General features: G+C 36.8%; 1 protein-coding gene across 1 annotated transcript in view; it reads left to right on the forward strand.

The window, feature by feature from the left end:
- DMXL2 (Dmx like 2) overlaps positions 1-21288 on the forward strand; it is a 172064-nt gene extending 150776 nt beyond the window's left edge. The window contains exons 29-44 of the mRNA XM_052647404.1: positions 1057-1235; positions 5611-5741; positions 6206-6291; positions 6699-6900; positions 7918-8035; positions 11492-11554; positions 12347-12433; positions 12517-12638; positions 13810-13948; positions 14616-14676; positions 14811-14938; positions 16573-16650; positions 17955-18046; positions 18721-18773; positions 20185-20402; positions 21079-21288. Of these exons, the coding sequence (XP_052503364.1) occupies positions 1057-1235; positions 5611-5741; positions 6206-6291; positions 6699-6900; positions 7918-8035; positions 11492-11554; positions 12347-12433; positions 12517-12638; positions 13810-13948; positions 14616-14676; positions 14811-14938; positions 16573-16650; positions 17955-18046; positions 18721-18773; positions 20185-20402; positions 21079-21288 (1967 nt within the window). The remainder of the gene's footprint in view (positions 1-1056; positions 1236-5610; positions 5742-6205; positions 6292-6698; positions 6901-7917; positions 8036-11491; positions 11555-12346; positions 12434-12516; positions 12639-13809; positions 13949-14615; positions 14677-14810; positions 14939-16572; positions 16651-17954; positions 18047-18720; positions 18774-20184; positions 20403-21078) is intronic.
- The last annotated feature ends 4439 nt before the right edge of the window (positions 21289-25727 follow it).

The following is a 25727-nucleotide window of genomic DNA, read 5'->3' on the forward strand; positions in this document are numbered from 1 at the left end:
GGAGTGATTGTTTGATTAGTGTGGGGTTTTCATTTGGTATAGTGAGAACACTTTGCAGCTAGATAGGGATATTGGTTGCACAACAGTATGAATGTACTAAAGGCCACTGAACTGTACATTGTAAAATTGTTAATTTTATGTAAATTCCACCTCAATTAGAAAAAGATAAAAGTGGTATAGCCTGGTGATGGACAGAGTGAAAAGTGGTCATGTTCATCAAAGAGAACTTGAGATAAAATTATTATTTTCTATAACAGGGAGCCTCAGGAGAGGACCAGGCTGACTTCCTGGATATCTCATATCCAATTAGTCCTGAATTCTTTTGATATTCCTTTTATGTATTTCTCACATCTAAACCTTCCTTTCAGTCTTTACCACTCGCTGTGCTAGTTCAGGCCGTACCATCCTCATTGATCGTGCAGATTTTATCTCATCACATGCCTCATTCAAGATGCCTTCATGAGAATGGCCCACAGGATGAGCTCCCAGCTTTCTATCCACAGGCTAGTCCATGCCTAACTCCAGAGTATCCTTGTTACTCCCTTCCCTGACCACCTGTCTAGCAAAAGAAAATTATTCCTCATTTAGCCAAGCCATTGATCATTTGTTTCTGGTGTCAATTTCCTCTTTTCACATTGAGCCTGTGCTTTTCTTTTAAGACATGCTTTGTATCCTGCATATTCATTCAGTGACTCTTTCTTGAACAGCATATCCAAAAATAATCCCTCATGTGCTCTCCTTACTACTTGTTGAATATACATCATTTATTTGATACGTTGTATATAGAATTGCTTGAATCCTTATTCTGTCTATTAATGGCACATAGGCTGCTTCATTGCAAGTTAATCTTTTATAGTCTATCCTGGTCTGTGTCTCTGTCATGATTGCTTAAAAACTGATGCAGTGACTAGAAAAGTTTACAAGCACAGATACAAGTAATTTAGTGGAAACTAAAAACATGGCAAGAATGTTCTTTTCAAGGCTGAAAAGAAAGGTCAACTCTTTGAATTAATAATGGAAAATAATGGGATTTTTTTTTTTCCTGTCTAAATTCAGCACCTCCTGTTCCTTCTGAAGACATAGATAAACACCGTAGGAGGTTTAACATGCGAATGCTGGTCCCTGGAAGACCTATAAAGGACACTACCCCACCACCTGTGCCTGCAGAAAGACCATCTTACAAAGAAAAGTTTATTCCTCCTGAACTTAGTATGTGGGATTATTTTGTTGCAAAGGTAAGGGGCCTGAGGAATGCATTCTGTATGTCTGTCTGTTTGCATCACATAGGAATGATGGGGCAGCTTCTGGGTTGAATCACCATAGTTTAGACATTTCATCTCTCAACTCCAGAAGCTGAATAATCATTCAGAAATGATCAGACACTTGATATGGTTGAGACAAATTAAAATCATATGGGACCTAAGTATAAACCAGAACTCAGTTTACTAACATAATCAGCATCATCCTTTTCTAGGGACTGGAATACTTGTATTTACCATCTAGCATCCCTTCTGATTGTCAGTAGTTACCTTGGTCAGCATGAAATTAGAGCAGGAGAAGGTGGATGGATATTTGAGAGTTTCATTAGACCATGGGTTTCATGAGGCCCCATGACATATCTGTTTCTCCAAAGCAGAGGGAACTTCTCTGGGGATCAGAATACTCATGGTGACTAGATCCTACATAGTCCCATTTTGTACAGTGCTGGGTGTGTGCTTTTCTGCACTTGGTGTTTTGAGCACTTCACATTCTGTTGACAGGTTTCCTTCTTTATCTCTGTTGCATTATAATTCTTCCCACTCCCAAGATTGTTTGGGAGCAAATCCAAACCTGAAATTCCATTCATAAATATTTCATTATGTATTTTTTAAAAAAGAAGTGTTTTGAACCAGTAACACATGAGCATTATCTCTCTCTCACACAGACACACACATAAACACTCACATTTACATACACATACACTCACACACGGTTCTTTACTATCAAGTATCCAGAGAATGTTCACATTTTCCCCAATTATACCTTTAATGTTTTTGAACAGTTGGTTTGTTAAATCAGGATCCAGAATGATTCATATATTACAGTTGGTTTATATGTCTTAAGTCTCTTTTAATCTGTAGGTTCTACCCCACCTCACTTTGTTAAATTTACCCCTGCCCCTTTTTTTTGCCCCAGAATTTGTCATTTAAAAATTTTCAGTGGCTTGCTGATGGCATCCCCGTGTTTGGTCTTTTGACCATATTCCTCTGATTTTCTGTTTTTCTGTAAAGTGAGAGTTAAATTTAGAGACATTATCACATTCCACCATGATTAGGTAGGGAAAAGGGAGTACAGGATTTCTTCTTAGCTGGTTTTGTGTATTTTCACCAGGATACATTCTTTTTTGGGATGTTAATTGATGATCTTTGCCTGAATCCATTTTTGTAAATTTGGGGAGTTTTATTTATTTGCTGAAATACTTCCTTATTCATCCTATTTGGTTAACCTGAAGTGCATTTTGAAAGAAAAATACAGGATAAATGCTTTATTCTTTGCTTTTTGTACCAGTTTTCAAAGTGATGAGTGATTCTCTAGCATCCTTCAGAGAAGCAAGTGACTTTTGTTATTATGGATTTAAACATGTTTTATGTATTGAATATTTTAATGCACTGCAGTTTTCCTGTGTAAACATTTTACATTTTGATCCCAAATTAGAGAAAGTACCTCCATGAATAGATACATTTTATAAAGCTGATATTTTTATAATTTTGGAAGCAAGTTAAATTTCCTCATCAAGTATCCAACTATTTCAAATGTCAAGGGCTTGAAGCAAGAATCTGCTGGAAATTTTATAATGCAAATCAAAACTCCAGTGATGTATCATCTCACACCAGTCTGAATGGCTGTCATCAAAAAGTCTACAAACAATGAGCACTGGAGAGGGTGTGGAGAAAAGGGGACCCTCCTACACTCTTAGTGGGAATGTCAGTTGGTACAGCCACTATAGAGAAACAGTATCCCTTAAAAAAATAGGAATAAAACTACCATATGACCCAACAGTTCCACTACTGGGCATATACCCTGCTGCTGCTGCTGCTGCTGTTGCTGCTAAGTCACTTCAGTCTTGTCTGACTCTGTGTGACCCCGTAGACAACAGCCCACCAGGCTCCCCCGTCCCTGGGATTCTCCAGGCAAGAACACTGGAGTGGGTTGCTGTTTCCTTCTCCGATGCATGAAAGTGAAAAGTGAAAGTGAAGTCACTCAGTCATGTCCGACTCTTAGCGACCCCATGGACTACAGCCTACCAGGCTCCTCTATCCATGAGATTTTCCAGGCAAGAGTATTGGAGTGGGGTGCCATTGCCTTCTCTGCATATACCCTGAGAAAACCGTAATTGAAAAAGATACATGTACCCCAGTGTTCACTGCAGCACTACTTATGATAGCCAGGACACGGAAAGCAGCCTAGGTATCCATCGACAGATGAATGGATAAAGAAGTTGTGGTACATGTATACAATGGAGTATTACTTAGTCATAAGAAGGAACACATACAAGTCAGTTCTAGTGAGGTGGATGGACCTAGAGCCTATCTTACAGTGTGAAGTAGGTCAGAAAGAGAAAAATATCTTGTATTAATGCGTGTATATGGAATCTAGAAAGATGTTACTGATGAACCTATTTGCAGGGCAGCAATGGAGACATAGAAAATGGGCTTGTGGATGCAGTGAATGAAGAAGAGGGTAGAATGAATGGAGAGAGTAGTATTGAAACATATTACCATATGTAAGATAGATAGCCAGTAGGAATTTGCTGTATGGTGCAGGGAGCTCAAACTGGTGCTCTGTGATAACCTAGAGGGTGGGATGTGGTGGCAGGTGGGAAGGAGGTTCAAAAGGAAGGGGGCATTTTTATTTGCCCTACAGATTTTAAGTTTATTAGTTTGAGGCAAATTTTGTTTGTTAAAATCATTTATCATTTGGAAGTCTTAAAAATACTACTTTGTCAATTTTAGATTTTCTCTTTTCTGGTAAGGCTACTTCAGATATAAAAGGTATCAAACTGCCCAAAAATACTTTGGAGCTGTTGCTGCATAGACAGTGTGTCCTTTTAAAGGATCACATTTTGACTTAGCTGTTCAAATGTTGAATTTTTAAAAATTATAAAAAAATAGATATTAAGAATCTATCTCAAAATGTGAATCATGTGAAATAACTATTCAGTTTGGTGAGTATGTTATAGTTTACATTTTTCCTATTAGCCTTTTGCTATATTTATTTTTTCATTTTTATAAATAATGCTGAGATTAATAATCTGTTTTGAAAAGCCTATTCACATTCTGATTATGTAATTAAGAAGTACTGGGTCAAAGCCTTTTGATATATATCTCCAGATTACTGATTTATACTCTGAGAATAGTGAGCACACATATGACTTTACTGTCATTAAGTATTCCTTTTTCATTTTTGTCAATTTGGTTAAATTTTTATTTCTTGTTATAGTGATATAAAAATGTTAATGAATCTACAGCCATTATTAGGTTTTCTACTTTGAGGCACTGACTTTTCATGTTCTTAACTAAATTATCTATTAGAACTGTAATATTTTTCTTATTTTGAATGAACTATTTATTAAGGATATTAGCAATTTACCTTACTTGTGATACTTTTCCCAGTTTATTTGCCTTTTAATTCTGTTTGTGTTTTTAACATACAGAAGTTTTAAGAAGTTTATTTAGTCACGTCTATCCATACTTTTATAAAATGATGTTACATTGTTTTTAAGCGAAGTTCTTCCCACTAATAAATGTTTGCTTTTGTTATCTTCTCTTCCTTTGTTCCCTCCTCCTCCTCATTCTTTTTACCTTTTAACTCTCCTGTTCATCTAGAGTGAGGTGAGAAGCAGACTTTCGTGCCCTGCTTATCCTCTCTTCCCACCCTTACAAGTAGTTGTCTTTCCTTCCCTCCCAACAACTTTAAGATGTTACCTGCGTCATACGATTAATTTCTTATTTATATACTCTTCTTGGACTATATTTTCCCATCGATCAATTGCTAGACTGCACTTGTTTTAATTACTGATTTTAATATTCACTAAGAAACCTTATCTTTGACTTTAGACAGATTTCTCAGCTAATCTTACCTATTTTTTTCTTCCCTGTGAACTTTACAGTCATTATCAAGTTTCAAAAAAGGGGAAGAAATCCCTGTGGAAATTTTTATTGCAATTACCTAAAACATGTAAATTAAAGAATCATTATTTTTAATGCTTCAGTCTCCTTATTTAGATTTTAAAGGGATTTGTAATTTCCTTCACCGTAGCTCTCACAGTTTTCATCAAGTTTTTCCTTTGGTATTATGTTTCTTAATTACTTTTTTTTCTTCAGAGTTTTTGAACTAGTTGTTGCTGATATATAAGAAAAAGACTATTAATTTAAAAAATATTTGTGTTGTATGTAGCTGTTATTGAATCTGAGAGTTTTAACTTGGTTTCTTGACTTTCCCAGGTCTAGTATAGTTTTCAAAAGAAAATTTTAATTTCGATTGACACCACTTTATTAAGTGGCTCATTATTAAGTTAGGATAAAAATAACCCAATTATCCATTCAAAAATAACTTCACATTTTATTGCAGCCATTTCTCCCTTTGTCTGATAGTGGAGTTATATATGATTCTGATGAAAGCATTCATAGTGATGAAGAAGAAGAAGATGCTTTTTTTTCAGATATACAGATACAGGAGCACCAAGACCCTAACTCCTATAGGTAAATGAGGCTTTCTTCTTTTTCTTTCTGCCTTTTCTTTTGTAAAAATTCCTGATATTACTGGTTTTAAGCAACATTACGGTTATATCATGGATTTATACAAGAATTGACTTATACTTTCAGGTTAGGAATTCTTTACTTTTGAGGTAAATTGCTAGATAGTAGAGTATTTCACATCTTGTTTCAAAGAATAGCTGGCAAAAACATTTTTAGTGAGAAAATACGTAATTTATTGATATGCTGTTAGATTCCATATGGCTGTGTAATAAAACCCTTTCCATTGTTGCATATCTTTTATTTTCAGATACTGTACTGCAAAAGTACTATTTTTTTTAATAGTAAATGGTTAGGAAAAAACAGCTTATTTTCTGGGTGGGAGATTGGGCCAAACAATTGACACAGTACTATGTTCTCATGATTTTAGTTTTCAGTTAAGGTGAATTTTTTTTATTCTGTTCGAACAGCTGGGCTCTTCTACATTTGACAATGGTTAAGCTTGCACTTCACAATGTCAGGAATTTCTTTCCCATTGCTGGATTGGAATTTTCTGGTAAGTTTGGAATTTGAAAATTAATGCTAATAATTACCAAGTTTCTTGTTACAAGATCCATATAAAAGAACTGAAAAAAAAAAAACTGCATTGGAGATGTTATGAGGTGTCTTGTTTATCTTAGGTTCCAGTGTGTGGTTTTTAGTTCACATGGCAAGAATTACTGACTACCTGGAAGGTTGGAAGAAAAAGCAGGAAACCAGCCTGTAGAAGCTGAACATTTTCTCAGCTCATATTAGAAGGCTGGTCTTTTGTTCAAAGCATTAATAATCCAAATGATGTTAGATTAACATTTTCAGATTTATTTCTATTTTCAGATGTTTTGGCTCTAACAATTTGGATTTTGTAAATATGTGGGGATGGTCAACATCTTTAATCAAAGTAAAATATATCCTGTTACATTTTAGAGTTGCCTGTAACATCACCATTAGGTATTGCTGTGATTAAAAACTTGGAGAATTGGGAGCAGATCTTACAAGAGAAAATGGATCATTTTGAAGGTCCTCCCCCCAACTATATCAACACATATCCAACTGACCTTTCAGTTGGAGCTGGACCAGCTAGTCTTCGAAATAAAGCAATGCTAGAACCTGAAAATACTCCATTCAAGTAAGAATCCTCTTATAATGCTAATAAGGGTAGCTTGGCTTAACCTTTCTGGAAGACAGTTTGGCACAATATTATGCCAGTAGCCTTTAAACCATGCATGACCTTGAATTTGCAATCCCGTTTCTAGCAGTATATGCCAAAGAAAATATCTGAATTCTGGATAGAAAATTATTTTTCTCCTATTATGTATACTTCAATAGACAATTTTATAATCAGGAAGAAACCTTTATTTTTGTCATCATTTTAAGAAGTCTTAAATGCTTTGGGTAACAGTGTATATATGCAAATAAGATGCTACTGACCTTTTGTCTGTAATTTAATGCTAAACACAGTAAGGTTTTTTTATTGATGTTTTGATCTTCTATCTGTTCATCTGTGTGCTATGTGCTTAAGTCACTTTAGTCATGTCTGACTCTTTACTGGCCCATAGACTATATCCCACCAGGATCCTTTGTCCATGGGATTCTGCAGGCAAGAATACTGGAATGGGTTACCATCCCTTCCTTCCGGGATCGAACCTCTTATTTCTTGTCTTTTGGCAGATGGATTCTTTATTGCTAATGCTACCTGGGAAGCCCCTTTTGATAAGCAGCATCCTGTTTTTGAGGCAGCTGGCCATGATGTAGAGTATTGCTCATAAACTTGAAAGAGCAAGGCTTTTTAGTTTGTTAGGCTGTTAAAAATTAAATGTGGGACTTTATATTCATAGGTGATATGCTATAACCATCAGATCCAACCTAAAGGATAATTTAAAAAGAGAATAAAAAGAGATTCATTTGACTCTCAGCTTAGCTTGTCCATTTGGAGAATCATCAATTAGAGAATTAATTGCCAGATGAAGGAACAGTTTATAGAACTAAAAATTCAAAGTGAAACATTAAATTTTGTTGCGCTTAATGCTATATTTTCTTTGCAATAATGAAGGTTTTAAAAAATTATCTGCAAATAATGAAACATTTTCTATATACTAAAATAGTGTGATACATTGTTTTTTTTATTTTTTTTATTTTTAACTAGATCCCGAGATTCTTCTGCACTTCCAGTCAAGCGACTTTGGCATTTCCTTGTTAAACAAGAAGTACTTCAAGAGACATTCATGAGATATATTTTCACTAAGAAAAGAAAGCAGAGTGAGGTATTATGGGAAAAAAATCTCTCATAATTTTCATTTAGTTTTAACATTTCTAATGATTCTAGTGCTTGATTTATTTGAAATTTACTTTTGGTTTGAACTCATTATCTTTCATACATCATAGGTAACATTGTACCAAACTTCAGATAATTTTTATTTCATAACAATGAAACAACATAGGTCCTTGGATAAATCCTGTATAATTAAATGAAAGTTGATAGGTCCTTTCTAATATTTGCCATTGGGATTTTACATGTAACAAACATTGTGAGGGATGGCTTAGGGAATTTAATATATAAATGAGTATACTCTATGTTATGATTCTCCAAATATCATTTAATTGAAAATACAGCATAACCCTTTATTTACTTAGCATTTAGAAATGAACAGGATAAACTACAGAAGCAACAAACTCAAGATAATTTTGTGAGAGAGATTAAACTACAAAAATACCAAATGTGAGATGAAGGAGATTACTTTTAAAAAGTGAGGCAGAGATTCTACATTGCATGGTGATTTTTAAGCTAAATATAAATTAGTAATGTAATGCCATACAGGGTTCAGAAAGAATCATGAATTTGAGAGAGTGGTACTTTCAACCTTAAAATGATCTCATTATAAAATGAGGGGTACGCAGATGGTTTATATAAGCATTTCAGTCCATTTGGTTATTTAATGAGCTAATGAGCAATTTGAAGAGTGTTCTGAGTGTAAGATGTGATTAAAGATTTGGCAAAAACAGTGAGAAAAGAAAAATGAATTATATTTCACACCAAGAGGGAAACTAACCATGTGGTTTAGTTTCCCAAGGTAGAAAATAGAATTGCCTCTCAAATATTCCCCATGCCTATGGCAGCAGAACCAAACTCATTGTTTTCACTAATCATTCACTCACTTGGATGGCCATTGTGGTCAGTTCTGGTCAACAGTCATTTATTTTTTCTGTGGATTTAAAAATTATGTACTTAAGTGAGGAACTGGAGGAATGAAGTATAGGGATTCTTTTGTGTCTTATAAGCTTTTTTGATAACAGAAGACCCCAATGGTATGGAAATTATTGATGTAGGGTTTTGTTGAGGGAACCCCAGAGCTAGATTCATTTCCTCTCATTTAATCTGTTGTTTACTGCATTTTCTGTAGTGATACTGAGTCCAAATCCCATAAAATAAGATATAGAAAGTCTAAGAAATAGATTTAAGATAAAAGATACTGCTTAATTAGAGCTCTGTTATTCATAGAAAGCCAGTTCAAGCCAGTTTATTGAAGGATCAATTTTCTGAGTGTTAGTTCTTCAAATTATTGACTGATTTCTTAAAAGTATGCTTTAGTTGTTCATAAGGTTTCTGGCAGTTTTGTTTTGTTGAATCATCAGAGCCTCAGAGTGCTGTGGGAAGCCAGGGTCAAGGTTGATTGGACCCTCAGTACTTGTCTTGCGATTCAGGATCTGTTGTCTCCTTTCTGGTTTCCCTCATTCTTAACAAAAGTCTCCCCGATTCTGCCCCTTACCTCTACTTCTCTGTATCCCTCCATCTCTCTGCTCTTGGAGTCAGCAGGCCAAGCTGTATGTACTTTTCTGTTTTTCTACCAGAAGAGGCTCTCCAGGTACAGGGACGTGGGACAGACATAAATGGAACATTTCTTAAAATGCTGTTTATGTAAGTGTTGGTTGGCTCCAGCATGGGAAGTACGTGGCTGGGGGTTTACATGGAAGAATTTTTATCATGTACTCTTTTGTACCTTTGAATTTAAATTGTTGAATGAAATCAGTATCTTGTTCGTGCTTCGTGTTCCGTCACTCAGTCGTGTCTGACTGTGACTCCATGGACTATAGCCCACCAGGCTCCCCTGTCCCTGGAATTTCCCAGGCAAGAATACTGGAGTGGGTTGCCATTTCCTCCTTCAGGGGATCTTCCCAACCCTGGATCGAACCCCCACCTTGTGTGTCTACTGCATTGGCAAGTGGTTCTTTATCACTGTGCCACCTGCGAAGCCCAGTGTCTTGTTCAGTACTGTCCAGTAGAACTTTCTGTGATGATGGAAATTTGTATCTGTTCTTTACAGTATAGTAGTCATCAGCCACAAGTGGTTATTGAGCAGCTGAAATATGGTTAGTGTGATTGAGGAACTGAATTTTTAATTTTGTTTAAACAGCCACATATGGTTAGTGGCTACTGTGTTGAAAGCACAGATCTGCTGAAAAAATGGTTTTCATTTATGAAAAAACATTATAAAAACAATGTTAAGGCTGTTAGGACAAAATGAAATTGGTAATTTAATTCAGAAATATGCAAAATTTATTAAAACTACCCATATAATAAGAGTGGTTTATCTTTTTTGATTATTAAATAGGATATTGGTGGTCTATATGTTTGGTAAATCTAGTGAATTAATTACCAAAATTGACAAAATAATCCTAAGAATACTAAAATGTTGGCTAATTTTTTTTAATCACAATAAAAATAAAATTCTGAGAAATGCTGAAATTTTAGAATCACTAGAAGATATGTTTACTCACTGAGTATGGTAGAGACTACTCTACAGAACAAGTCTTTGTGAAATCGGTAAGTGTGGGAAGCTTAGCCCCTTGATTAAAGGTAGATAGGGTCTTCAGCAGTTGGCTTCTGCTGAGTCACCCTCTGCACACATGTCCCATTCCTTCAGCGTCAGCTGCAGCAGCCCTCGGGCAGTCACAGAAGGCATGGGGTGTTGGGCATGTTGGCTAGAGAAGCAGGCACTTCAGGAAGTTTTGGTATTAGGAGGAATGTGTTGCTGCGATGAAACCTTCAGAGGTTTCCACAGCAGAGCAGAAATACCACTTCTGATTGTAGGCATCCCTAATGGCCCCGTCATCAACCAGGAGCAAAGTTATTTGTGTGATTTCTTTACCAAGTCTTAGCTCATCAAACATGTACTTGTAAGGAGAAAAATCCAAGATTATGTGTAGTAAATGGTTGATGTGAATTTTAATCCTTGAATCTCTCTTCATGGATATATTCCTTCTGAGTAAGAATGAAATAATTATCAGTACTTTTAATCTGTGTTTAGGAAAAGTTTTCATTTTTTACTTGAAATAAATGCCTAGAAGGATAGGAATCTATATAGTAGAGAATGCATCTGCTTGTATAAATAGGTTTTATTTTTCAAAATTTTGGGTTTTTTTGAGTTTACAGTTAGAACTTCCAAGTTATGTAACTGACATACAAATAATGAATTTAATGAATTTTTATTTTGAAATTGCTTTTAAATGTATGATACATAAATTTTGCATGTTTTGTGTTGTGTTTTATCTGATATCACATTTTACTCAGTTTAATTCTTAATGTTGTGCTTGTAAATTCATTTTTACCATCTTTAAGTGATGGAGTGTCCATTTCAATTTGAAGATTTTCTTTTTTTTTTTTTTTATAATTCCGTTTCATGCGTGTGTTTTGCATTTGTGACGATGTGGTGTTGTTTAAGTCTATAGAAGAACATGTGGAGCAGGTCAAACAAAACTGCGTAGCAGAAGATTGCCAGATCAAGGTAGTGTTCCATGCTCTCAAATTTAGCTCATTCTTTAAAGTTCAAGGAGCTAACCCCGCATCTCTGATACTAACCATGATTTGCCCAGCTGGCTAACTAGTCAGAGTGCTCATTGCTCCCACACACCTCAGTGGCACAGGGTAGGAGATGCTCCACTGTGTCAGGCTTGAGCTCTCTTGCAGTTGGTTCTTCTCCTTGTTGCTTCCTGTCCCATCTTCACTTCTGTCCCTTTTCAAAATCTATTCTAAAGCATGATTGTTTTATGTTTCCTCCTTGTTGATTCTGCCTCTTGTTTCCTTCCTGTCACCTTTGACTCTAAGCATAACGCTTTCCTCTCATCCATCTCCTTCATTCCTTTCTAACTGTTCTTCTCTCCAACTTCTTACTCCTATCTCATCACCCTTATTTAAAAATATTTCATTTCTTACATGACTCCATTGTCTTTCTGTGTCTTTTTCTCTCACATTCTTGCTGCTGTATCTTTGTGCACTTTGGGAAGAGACAAGAGACACATTTTCTGTTATAAACACTAATGAAAATTATGTTAGCTAATCTTTTGTGACAGTTACTCAGTATCCTGTAATCAAATGGAAATTTTGTAATTGGGGTGATTACAGGCATCAGAGAATCAAAGCTAATTCCACATTTAATTATCAACACACTAAAATTACTGGTACCTTCTTTCTTGCTGCTGCTACATTTTCTTCTTGTCCTTTAAAGTTTTGTGGGATATACGTGTATCTTTATAAAGCTGTGCTGTGACAACTAAAACTGCTGACATGTGTCTTGTAGGTTGAAGCAGATCTGGGCTATCCAGGCGGAAAGGCAAAAATCATTCATAAAGAGTCAGATATGATCATGGCATTTTCCATTAATAAGGTAAATGCTTCAGTCATTATGAAGAATGTAGTACTTTGGTTTAGTGAAATTGCTTAGTTATTGCCTCTGCCTTTGCTTTATAGGCAAACTGTAATGAAATTGTTTTGGCTTCAACACATGATGTACAAGAGCTCGATATTACTTCTCTACTGGCCTGTCAATCATACATATGGATTGGAGAAGAATATGACAGAGAATCCAAAAGGTTTGCTTACCTTATGTAGTCAATTTATTTATTTATTTTTAACACCAAAAACATTTTGCATGGGGTATAGTAGTCAATTTTAAATATAGCTTTCTTCAAAGAGTCTATTAAATGGTTATGCTTGTGATTTGAATTGTCTTGAAAACCATGTGTGTGTCTCTCCCTTCATTTGAGAAGGAGACAAACATAATTGGTTTAGCTACCAATAAAAGGCTCTCCTTTACTTCAGTGTACAAAGTACTGCTGCTGCTTCCATTAGACCCTGAGCTATTCCTAGGGTTTGAGTCAGAAAAATCCTCAAAGCCTAATGCTAATTACTGACATTTAACTCCAAAGAAATGTCAGAAATTTACACAGTGGTAAATAAATTTAGCTGATTTGGATAATTACTGTAAAAAGCAGAATATACAAATATATTAAGTAGACTGAGCCATATTTACTAATTTTCAGTGTTTCTTCTTATCTCCTTATAAGCATACCTTTTTTTTTTTTTTTTTTAAGATAAAAATGTAGACAGCCTTGCTTTTCAGTAAAACTCTGGACACTGCACCAAGAGTGCAGGAACACTTTCCTATTTTGGGGTGTCTCCTCCACGTTTGCCCTCCCTCTTCTTTTCTCCAGACTCTTGGAAATTTTATGTACTGGGAATGGTGCCAGGATAGCCTCTTCCACTGTTCTGGTTCTCACCTGTTAGTATAGAATATAACTAAGTTGCAGTCATACTTCAGGATAGATGGAACTGTGTTATATAACAATTAAAAATTAACATTTTAATGTGATAACTAATACCTCACTCTAGGAAAACTTTTAACTCAGATTTCTTTAACATGTATGAATTTTATAAATGGGTATCTGTACTTGAGAACATACAGTCTTTTTCTATACAGGATAAAAAGCCAATCTGTATTAAATACTTCAAAACAAACATTTGCTCTAATTTGTACAACAAAATTCCCCCAAACATTTAACTTACATTTTGCCTAAATGCAAAAAGTTAACCAGTACTAAAATTGGCGATGATTAGGACTTGTACCTAAGTTTTCCTCATGGATATTTATTCATTTTATTTTTTTAAAATAGAGACTGTCCTTTGGGTAGATAAAAAGGTCTGTAATTGGAATTTGTGTTGAAAAATGGAACTTTCACAGTAACACACGAATGTTTTCCACAGTTCAGATGATATTGATTACCGTGGTTCCACTACAACTCTTTATCAACCCACTGCAACATCCTATTCAGCAAGTCAGGTGCATCCATCTTCATCTCTGCCATGGCTGGGCAGTGGACAGACTAGCACTGGAGCTAGTGTGGTATGTCATTTACTATTAGGTATGGTTTCTGGATATGGACTCGCTCAAAAATAGGTCTAAGTGACTTTGACATAGGAATGGTGGGCTGCAGATCTGAGCCCTGACCAGTAGTTAGTACACCACAGTGGATAGCTAGCATGCTATGAGTTTGTCTCAGGTGCATGCTTTTTTTCTCATAACAACCTAGGTGATTTTAATTTTATAAATGAGCAAACTGAGAGGCACATGGTGGTAAACAGAGACGGAAAGGAATTCGTGTCTACTCTGTGTTTGAAAAGTGCACCAATAACATTATTGTTAATCATCGTAGTCAAGGGGTCCCATTCTCATGTTCTGCTCTGAAGAATCTGGAGATAGTTCTGATTATCCTCAGGGACGGGCACTTGGAGGAGAGTTCCCTTGATCCATAGATGAAGCCGCTCGGTGTCCTCACAGTCCACACAGACCAGGGCCAAGCCATCAAGTGACTGTACTTCCCCAGCCTGTTCAGACAAGTGTCATGTATTTAGGGGGTCAGAAAATCCACAACAGGGTTTATTTTAGTAATAATCCAGTGTGAGAGAATAAATGTTATTAGAATTATAGAATTAGATGTGGACTGAAGCATATCCTTCCTTATTTCTTCTGTGATGCCACAATATAAATTCATTTTCATCTTCTTTTAAAGCTTATGAAAAGAAATCTCCATAATGTTAAAAGAATGACGTCACACCCAGTCCATCAGTACTGTAAGTGTTTTATTCATCAACAAAGAACTGTGAGTGGCTTCTACCATTCTGAAGCTGGCTTATAGAATTGGAAGCATTGGAACCCTTTCTGTAGCTTTATGTCTTAAGTTTTTGCTTTTCCTCTTGTGTCTCAGATCTTACAGGTGCTCAGGATGGCAGTGTACGAATGTTTGAGTGGACACGACCTCAGCAGCTTGTCTGTTTCCGCCAAGCTGGCAATGCAAGAGTCACCAGATTATATTTTAATTCACAGGGCAACAAGGTTAGTTTGAGGGGGTTACTACTAAATTCATTGGAAAGTAATTGTGGGTATTTATGAATAAATGGCTAGTAAAGCTACATCTAAAAACAAATTCAGTCACTACAAATTTAAGCTTAGCAGGCAGTTTAGTTTTGGGGGGCTCCAAAATCACTTCAGATGTTGGCAGCAGCCATGAAAGTAAAAGACACTTGCTCCTTAGAAGAAAAGCTGTGACCAACCTACACAGCATATTAAAAAGCAGAGACTTCACTTTGCTGACAAAGGTCTGTCTAGTCAAAGCTATGGTTTTTCCAGTAGTCATATATAGATGTGAGAGTTGGACTATAAAGAAAGCTGAGCGCCAAAGAATTGATGCTTTTAAACTGTGGTGTTGGAGAAGACTCTTTAGTGTCTCTTGGACTGCAAAGAAATCCAGCCAGTCCATGCTAAAGGAAATCAGTCCTGAATATTCATTGGAAGGACTGATGCTGAAACTCCACTCATTTGAAAAGACCCTGATGGTGGGAAGGATTGAAGGTAGGAGGAGAAGGGGATGACAGAGGATGAGATGGTTGGATGGCATCACCGACTCGATAGACATGAGCTTGAGCAAGGTCTGGAAGTTGGCGATGGACAGGGAAGCCTGACGTGCTGCAGTCCATGGAGTCACAGAGGGTGGATACAGTGAACAACTGAACTGAGGCAGTTTGGTGTTTGTTTATATAGCCCTTTGGCTCTCAATAAGAGCATAAATCCACAGGATTTTGTGTGGATCAATTAATTATCCACTTACAGATACACTAAATATTCTGTGATTATAAAGAATTCTGTTTTTGTTGCATGTATTGATGGTGCCCCTGTATGAAGTTAGGCACCTGAGAGAAACCAGGTTTTTTTTTCCCCCCTAAATTATACTACAGAAATTTGGAATAAAGCAGTGAAATAGGCATGGAAAAGCCTTTAAAAGGTGGCAGGATATCTGCAGTACTTGGGGTTTCCTGAGACCAACCTAGACAGCATATTAAAAAGCAGAGACATTACTTTGCCAACAAAGGTCCGTCTAGTCAAGGCTATGGTTTTTCCAGTGGTTATGTGTGGATGTGAGAGTTGGACTGTGAAGAAAGCTGAGCGCCGAAGAATTGATGCTTTCGAACTGTGGTGTTGGAGAAGACTCTTGAGAGTCCCTTGGACTGCAAGGAGATTCAACCAGTCCATCCTAAAGGAAATGAGTCCTGAATAGTTATTGGAAGAACTGATGCTGAAGCTGAAACTCCAATACTTTGGCCACCTGATGCGAAGAACTGACTCATTGGAAAAGAAAGACCCTGAGCTGGGAAAGATTGAGGGCAGGAGGAGAAGGGGATGACAGAGGATGAGATGGCTGGATGCCATCACCGACTCGATGGACATGAGTTTGGGTAAACTCCGGGAGTTGATAATGGACAGGGAGGCCTGGCGTGCTGCGATTCATAGGGTTGCAATCTAGAGTCGGACACGACTGGGTGACTGAACTGACTGCGAACTACAGCAGCAGGAACATACGTACAGGCAGGATGTTGGTAAAGTGGGACTGAGTGACTCTCCTCTTGATAAGTGATTTTAACTTTGACATGGCTACTCAGAAGCTGTGTTTAATATTCACACTATTCTTACAGTGTGGTGTTGCAGATGGAGAGGGTTTTCTGAGTATCTGGCAAGTAAACCAAACTGCGTCAAATCCTAAACCTTACATGGTAAGTATCACTCAGTATTCCCAGGGTACGTGCAGAGGCTGCCTTGTTTGTGAAGTGTTTGTTTCAGACAGCAAATCCCACTGGTAGATCTTTTGGGAAAGGGACCACTCTGCCAGGAACCATAGCCCAGCACCCATCATTGCCCTCCTTCTAGATCAGAATAACCAAAACTGTGGTTTTCACAGCCTCAAGGATGACCATTGTATTTGAAAATTTTTAGGGGCCTTCCCTGTGTGTAGTACTATTTAGGATACATTTTTATTATACTTTCATCCATTTTGAAATCTATAACTTCCTAATGATAGAATTTTATAGTGATTCATTTTAGGTACTATAATAAGAACCAGACAGTTCCGTGCATGCCAGTTTGCTCCAGCATATTACTTACTAGATTTTAAAATAACCAATCCCCATAGGTGACTTCATCCATTAATCCAAATACCATTTCAGTCATTTGATGATGCAGCTGAGCATGTCTGGAGATGATTCTCTTAAATTAATACATATAGACTGTGTCATAAAATCTTTATAGAAGTGGAAGTGACCTTCAATCTACCCTCTGGTCTTTGTCATTTCTGTAATATACCAAAATAATTCCAAACAGAAAAATGTCTGTTTTATTTTAAATACCCTGCTCCTTCTCCTGACTCCTCACCTCCAAGTTTCTGTTCTTCCACACCTGATCCAAAAAGGAGAATCATGTCTGTCTCAGTAAGTGGTTTGCTACAGCTCTGGAACATCTTCAGGCAGTCTTGGGCAACCTTAAACCTGTGCATTATTTTGCAGGACCACTTTTACTTTGTTTTTTTTTTTTTTTTTTTTATTATTGCTCTTTACCTGGAGTAAAGGCAGGGCCCACAGAGGTGGTATTAAGGTTATAGTTTGACTTGAGTCCTTCAGGTCTAAGACTAGATGGGCATGTAGGAGTTGTTCGTCTTTGGGTGGTGGCTGTTTGTTATGATTTAATATCATTAAAGCTTATTAAATGTATTTGAGATAAGCACTAAAATTGCCTGGGCCCTTAATTAAATTGCTTGCTTAAATTCATGTACTTGTTCTATCCCTTTGTTACATAATCTTAAAAAAAGTTGGTTGTTTTTACTAGCTTGTTTGATATTAGCCAAATAATGTGCAGATGACAGCAAATCCTATCATTTACTCTTTATTCTAGATTTTAAAAACTGTCTCCAGCTTTTGCATGTAGTAAATGATTAGCAGAACTCTGTGTGTGTGTCTGTCTGTCTGTCTGCTTACCACATCTTACTGGGTTCTGAGATAACAGCAGCTGCACTTCGTCCCTACAGAGCTGGCAGTGCCACAGTAAAGCCACAAGTGACTTTGCATTTGTTACCTCTTCGAGTCTAGTTGCCACATCTGGACACTCGAATGATAACAGGTAGGTTGACAAAGATGCAAACCAGAAATAAGCCTATTTTAGGCAGAAAGGCACTCTTGCTAGAAAGTATGGATTTCTATATTTAGTCAGGTTTTTCAACCTCAGAAATACAAAAACTTTGTTACAAATTCTTTTGAGCAGCTTTCCTTATCAGAAACAGGCCAAAATTACTCCCAATGTAATCTACTAATAAGTATGTGGAATTCTTTTTAACTGGTATTAAATACTGGCAGATTTTTGAGACTCTGTAGCATTCTCAACATTTTCTTTGCCTTCGATTGTTTTCATTGGCAGCATGTGCCCATGAATGATACCTCTCATTTCCCTGTGGTATTGATGCCCAGGGATAGAGAAGTGTTTCTTCTACTCAGGAAATGATGTCTCATTTTCCCTGGAGTAATAATGGAAAAGAGAGAGGGCCAGGAGATGAGATGGGGACGAGTCAGGTGGGACCATGTGAGACACAGAACCCTGTAGTTTGAAAAGGCTAGACTCTTGGAAGAGATATATTCTCAGTCCTAACCTCTACCCTCATCCTAGTTGAGAATCACTGCTTTATAAATGTAAGTGAACCAAAAAACCATAAGACTCAATAAGTGAAAATATTTGATGTAAAGACATAGTTTATCCCAGTGATGACTTAGAACAACTTATCTATGATGTATTTTTATTAGAAATGTATGCCTCTGGGACACATTGATAACACCCGGAAACAGCCTCATTCATGGTGAGTCAACTCTTCGATTTTCATTATGCTATGAAAGAGTGCTTTCCTGGTTTTAACTAGTAAGTTCAGTGTGTATAGTTTGTTCACGGGTTAAAAATGGAGAAATATATAGAATGAATAAAATTCTAAAAGTTAACTGGAATGCTGGCTGGCTTGCTGAGGTAAATATGTATGGTCACAGACATCCGGCTAGGCTAGAATAATCTTTGTGTTGTATTCCCTTCAGAAAATATAGTATGGGGAGTGGTGCTACTAACAAGTCTTCCCAGATGGTGCCAGTGGTAAAGAACCCACCTGCCAATGCAGCAGTCACAGGAGACAAGAGTTCGATCCCTGGGTTGGGAAGATCCCCTGAAGGAGGTCATGGCAATCCACTCCCGTTTTCTTGCCTGTGGAATCCCACGGACAGAGGAGCCTGGTGGGCTTTAGTCCATATGTCGCAGAGTCAAGGCTGTTGAAGGATTTAGTGGCAAAGTATTTATTGAGCTCAACAGAAATGAGATCATATTTTAAAGAATTAAACCTAACCATAAAATGAAAGTTAACCTTATGATGAATTAGAAGTATGAACAATGCCAATTGAACAGTATTCCTTTTGTGACAGTGTTTCCAGATTGCCATCCAAAAGATCAGTTTTCCACACAATGCCACCAAAAATGCTCAAAGCTCTAGTAAGTTTTGAGTTAAACAAAGCTAGGTGGACTTAAAAAAAAAAAGATTTCTTTTACGATGAAGATGTATTATTTGAGAGATGTAATTTTCAATTTTGATTGAAAAATTCTTTTTTTTAGTGAATAATTATTAACATCTTTTAAATTAAGGCTTTAATCATATTAGAATGCAGAGAGTCCCAGGAAGGATAGCTTCTTAATTTGGAGCTGGCCGTTTTCACACTAGTGTAGTTTTAATTACTTCGTTAAGAAGAATAGTTGATTTACAATGTTAATTTCTGCTATATAGCAAAGAGACTCAGTTGTACCTACATTCTTTTCCATTATGGTTTATCACAGGATATTATATGGTTCCCTGCGCTCTAGACAATTTTTGATGAGGCTTTGTATATGGACAGGGACTGTGAAAGGGTGAATACTTGTCATGGTGGGTATTAGGAAAGATATCGAGTATCGCTGAGAAGCTTGTTCTCCTCTGTATTTTGGCTTCTGCATTCTAAGGAGACAGTATAGCTTAGTTAGAGCTTAAACTTCCTGTGTGTATGTGTGTTTTCATACTGAGGTTATGAATAAGAAGTTTTTTCCTGTCAGTGCTTGCAATCTTTTTACTTTGATCATGATTATAGAAATTTAGAAGGGAAATGGCAGTAATTTCTGTATTACTGAAATCTGTATTTAAAAATTACCAGCAGTGCCAAAGTAGACATGGTTTGGGAAAGGCTCTTGATGTTTCTCTTCAGGTTTCACATGCCACGATCATGGTGCCACGGTGCTTCAGTATGCACCAAAACAGCAACTCCTCATATCTGGAGGCAGGAAAGGATACATCTGCATTTTTGACATCAGGCAGAGACAGCTAATGCACACATTCCAGGCGCATGACTCTGCTATTAAGGCACTGGCTCTCGACCCCTGTGAGGAGTATTTTACTACAGGTTCAGCAGAAGGTAACATCAAGGTGAGTCGGTATGAGAGATGTGCAAATGTGCTTTTATGTTTATCTTCTATCAAGGCTGATTGGGAAGGGGAACCACAGCAAAAAACTCACCACCCTCTTTGTGTGAACACTGTCTGTCTCTCTCTTCCTTCCTTCCTTCCTTCTGTGTGGTTCTTGTTAGGACCTAGAAAACCAGATGAACTCAGTATACTCTCAGGTCATTAAAAAGCTTTAAGGAACTCTATGTGTTTAATTAACGCATGGAGTTTCTGGGGACCTCCTCCCCTCTCCCCATTTCTGTCTCCAGTCCCTGACTCTATTTTGCACAGTTGAGGTTTCCAGATAAGTGAGGCAGTACTGTTCTTTTATACTGCCCCAGGGCCAAAGCTTAGTATGTTAGGAATGTATTTAATTGAACTAGAGATGGGGTTATATATGGTTAATATGAAATAAGAGGATGTGAAAAAAAGGAATTTGAAAGAAGGTACAGGGAACTGTAAGGATAGTAAATGAGCCCTGTTGAGTGGTGTTTCTAATTAAATAAGCTGTTGGGAAGGAGGTAGTTGAGGGGGAAGTTTGGGCTTTAAAGAGGTCATTTGGGTTGGGAGAACATAAGTGAAGGCCATGTTTTTGAAAGTTTCTCATCTCTTTCTGAAAAGACTTACACTTTTTGTTTTCACGTTTTCCTCTAAACTAGGTTTGGAGATTGACAGGCCATGGCCTAATTCATTCATTTAAAAATGAACACGCTAAACAGTCCATATTCAGGAACCTGGGGGCTGGAGTCATGCAGATCAACATCACCCAGGGCAACCGGATCTTCTCCTGTGGGGCAGACGGGACATTGAAAACCAGGGTTTTGCCCAGTGCTTTTAACATCCCTCATAGAATTCTTGACATTCTGTAGGCTTAAAGGTTGGGGCTTTATTTTTATAAACACTTCAGTTAAAAACACCCTGCAGAAATTATTAGGCATTTCTGCTTTCCAAGCAGTTGTTTACCCACTGAAAACAATACAGAGAATCTCTGTGTAGAATCTGATCGAAGGTGAGTGTTAGGCCGAGTTGTGCCTATGTGGGCTGGTAGAATGACTGTGCATGTAACCTTTTATCATGCTGACAATATTTAAATAAAGCAAAACCCTAGTATTGTATGAAGGTAGCTATTCTTTACAGCATTTAGCAAACCTGACTCAGAAAACAATCAAGGTTAGAAGTTAGCCTGTAACTAAGTTATAATAATGAGAAGACTTTTACACCAAATCTAGGAAGAAAATGTTGCTGTTTCAGGTTTTTCTTCCTATTCTTACCACTGATTGTAGCATGCCTGCAGTCTCCTTTGTTGAATGAAGAACAGTCATAAGGAGTTTGAAGCTCCAGGTCACCAGAAACACTCTCAGCTTTGGAGCCATGTTCAGTGACTAGTTCTCTGCTGTGAGAGGTTGTTCCCATTCTTTCCTGCTGAATATTTTTCCTGTTGTTAGTGTTTATACTGAGCTAGTACTGTAATTTGCAAATGAGTGCAAATTTAAATGCAATGTTTTCCTCACAGTTTGCACATTCACGTTTTTTGGACTGCTAGTTTTTCTATTTAAATATTTGCCTTCATGTTAGGAATGTAATAGTTGGACATGACATATTTGTAGTTAACCAAATCATACCAAGTTAATACTTCTTTTTTTAGTCCAGTTTAGTACTTTTTCTTTTCACTCTTCAAGGTTAAACACCCACAACATTTGAAGGCTATGTTGAAACTACACCAGTAGAGCATTTCATATCATAATTAAAATGAATGTTAGGCTTTTTGTGGCCAATTAATAGTTGATGAGATTGGTGATATTATTTATTATCACAGCCTATTGTATATGCAGAGTTAAATATTATTTGCTTGAAAAATATTAGCCAATGTTGTCATATTTTGATGTACTTCTTGGTTATGACCAAACATATGTTCTTAAAATATTGAAACCAGTGTCTGTGTGTTTAAATGTTTACCAGCAAATTGTCTCATCATGTTAATGAGAATGTTTAATGCCTGTGCAGTAAATAGTAACATAATGGCATCAAAGCACCTTCCTCTGAAGGCAGTGTGGTATTTAGGCTGTGAAATACATATGTAAGAGAAAAATAAATGTTATTTGTTAGAGTTTTATCTCAGTTTGGTGTGGCATTCTTTGATAAAATGATCTCAACTGTTATAAATATTAACTTTAATAAAACTTTGCTTAACTATTGGAAAATTCTTAAGATACTGGGCAGTTCATTCATTTACAAATATTTACGAGTGCCTTCTATATGAGAAGCCATTTTAAGAAACGGGATATAGAGGTGACCAGACAGAAGGCACGCAATTTTGGGATTCAGTAGGGTAAGAACTAACATTACTTTATCTTCTTGTTGATTGAAGTTAGAGTGCATTTTGGTGTCCACACTGGTGAAGGAGCTAAGCTGGGGATGGTGCTCATGTGGAGGTGAAGAAAAGGGAGGATGCCTAAATATGTAGGAACACAAATGAGACAAAAATTGTAGGTATACACATACACTTACCGGGGCTTTCCCCAGTGGCTAAGCAGGTAAAGAATCCGCCTGCAATGCAGGAGACAAGTGTGTGATCCTTGGGTCAGGAGGATCCCCTGGAGGAAGAAATGGCAACCCGCTCCAGTATTCTTGCCTGGAAAATCCTAGGGACAAAGGAGTTTGGCAGGCGGCAGTTCATGGGGTCACAAAAGAGTCGGACATGACTGAGCATGCATCCATATACACTTACCACAGTTCTGCATACAGTAACTTCTGTATGTTGCATTCTCTCTGTCACTGTATGTATGATACTAAAACAGTACCTGGTGATTTGGTCAATCTGTAAGGTAATAGAATTTTTCAAAATTGTAGATTTACAATACTGTGTTAGGTGTGCAGTTGATGTATGGCAAAATCAATACAATATTGTAAAGTAATTAGCCTCCAATTAAAATAAATTTAAAAAAATGATTCAGTTATATATATTTTTCCAGTTCTTTTCCATTATATTGAATGCAGTTCTCTGTGCTATACAGTAAATCCTTGTTTATCTATTTTATGTATAGTGGTGTGTATCTGTTAATCCCATCCTCCTGATTTATCCCCCATACCACCTTTCTTTCCCCTTTGGTAACCGTAAGTTTGTTTTCTATGTCTGTAAGTCTGTTTCTGTTTTGTAAATAAGTTCATTTGTATTATTTTTTTAGATTCCACATATAAATGATATCATTTGTCTTTCTCTGAAGGTTTACTTAGTATGAAAATCTGAAGGTCTATCCATATTACTGCAAATGGCAGTATTTCATTCTTTTTAATGGCTGCATAGTATCCCATTGTATATGTATACCATATTTTCTTTATCCATTCATCTGTTGTAAACAGTGCTACAGTGAACACTGGGTGCTTGTATTTTCAAATCAGAGTTTTCATCTTTTCTGGATATATGCCCAGGAGTGGGATTTCAGGATCATATATGCTAAATCTAGTTTTAGTTTTTTTTTTTGAGGAACCTCCATACTGTTTTCCATAATGGCTGCTGGAATTTACATTCCAGCCCAACAGTGTAGGAGGGTTCCCATTTCTCCACACCCTCTCCAGCTCTTATTGTTTGTAGATTTTTGATGATGGCCATTCTGATCTGTGTAAAGTGATACTACTCCTGGGCATATATCCAGAGAAGACTATAACTCAAAAAGGTACATGCATCCCAGTGTGCATTGCAGCACTGTTTCACAACAGCCAGAACATGGAGGCAACCTAAATGTTCATCAAAAGATGGATAAAGAAGATGTGGTGTGTATATATATACATACACACACACACCAGAATATTATGCAGCCATTAAAAAAAAAAACCAAAATGCATTTGCAGCAACATGGATGGACCAAGAGATTGTTATACAGAATGAAGTCAGAGAAAGAAAGATAAATAGCATATGATATTGTTTTCATGAGGAGTCTAAAAAAGGATGCAAATGAACTTATTTAACACAACAGAAGTAGAGTTACAGATGCAGTAAACAAACTTACGGTTACCAGTGGGGTAAGGGAAGGTAGGGATAAAGTGGAAGATTGGGACTGACATGTACACAATTACTATATATAAAATATCGGAGAAGACAGTGGCACCCACTCCAGTACTCTTGCCTAGAAAATCCCATGGATGGAGGAGCCTGATGGGCTGCAGTCCATGGGGTCGCTAAGAGTCGGACACGACAGGGTGACTTCACTGTCACTTTTATGCATTGGAGAAGGAAGTGGCAACCCACTCCAGTGTTCTTGCCTGGAGAATCCCAAGGATGGGGGAGCCTGGTGGGCTGCCGTCTGTGGGGTTGCATAGAGTCGGACACGACTGAAGCGACTTAGCAGCATATATAAAACATAAGGACCAACTGTATAGCACAGAGAACTCTACTCAGTACTCTAATGGCCTATATGGGAAAAGAATCTAAAAAAGTAGATACATTTTACTTGTTCTGAAGTCTTATTTTGTCTGAAATTAACATAGCTCTTTTAGTTTTCTTTTGATTCATGTTAGCATAGTTTACCTTTCTCCATTTCTTTACCTTTAATCTGTGTCTTTACTGTAGGTGTTGGGTCTTGGGTTTTGTTGTTGTTTTTTTTTAATCCTTTTACAGGTATATTTAGATCATTTACATTTAAAGTGATTATTGATAAGAAAATGGTAAATATTAATACAGCTATAACTGTTTTCTCTTTGTTGCACTTTAAAAAAATCTTTTCCACCTTCTCTGATGTTAGTTGAGCATTTAATGTGATTCAACTTTATCTTCTCTTATTAAATCTATTATACTTATGTAAAACGAGTTTAAGTGGCTGCTCTAAAATTTTTCTTACACATTTGCCACAAATTTAAGTTACTTTCGGGTAACATTATACCGCTTCATAGATAGTACACGTGAGCTATACTGTTCACAGTTCCTCTCTGCCACTTCTATAACGTTGCTATCATTCACTTCCATTTTCCACCATCTCAGTACATTGTCTCTGTTATTACCTTTAACAGTTACGTATGGAAATCAATTATGAATAAAAAAATAAGGACTTACCTACATTTATTTTTTCTACTTCTTTTCCATTCTTTATGTAGATATGAGTTTCTGATCCATACAATTTTCTATCTCTTGAAGAACTTTAACCATTTCTTGCAAGGCAGACCTGTTAGTGAGATTTCCACAGTTTTTGCTGGTCTGAAAGACAAAAAAATCCAACAAAATTCTTTTCCTTGTTTTTTTCTTTCCTTTTTTTTTTCTTCTTTTTTCTCTGTACCATGTGGCTGGTGGGATTTTAGTTCCGTGACCAGGGATTGA

The sequence above is a fragment of the Budorcas taxicolor genome, chromosome 10, assembly GCF_023091745.1.
Source record: "Budorcas taxicolor isolate Tak-1 chromosome 10, Takin1.1, whole genome shotgun sequence".
In the NCBI taxonomy this organism is placed as follows: Eukaryota; Metazoa; Chordata; class Mammalia; order Artiodactyla; family Bovidae; genus Budorcas; species Budorcas taxicolor.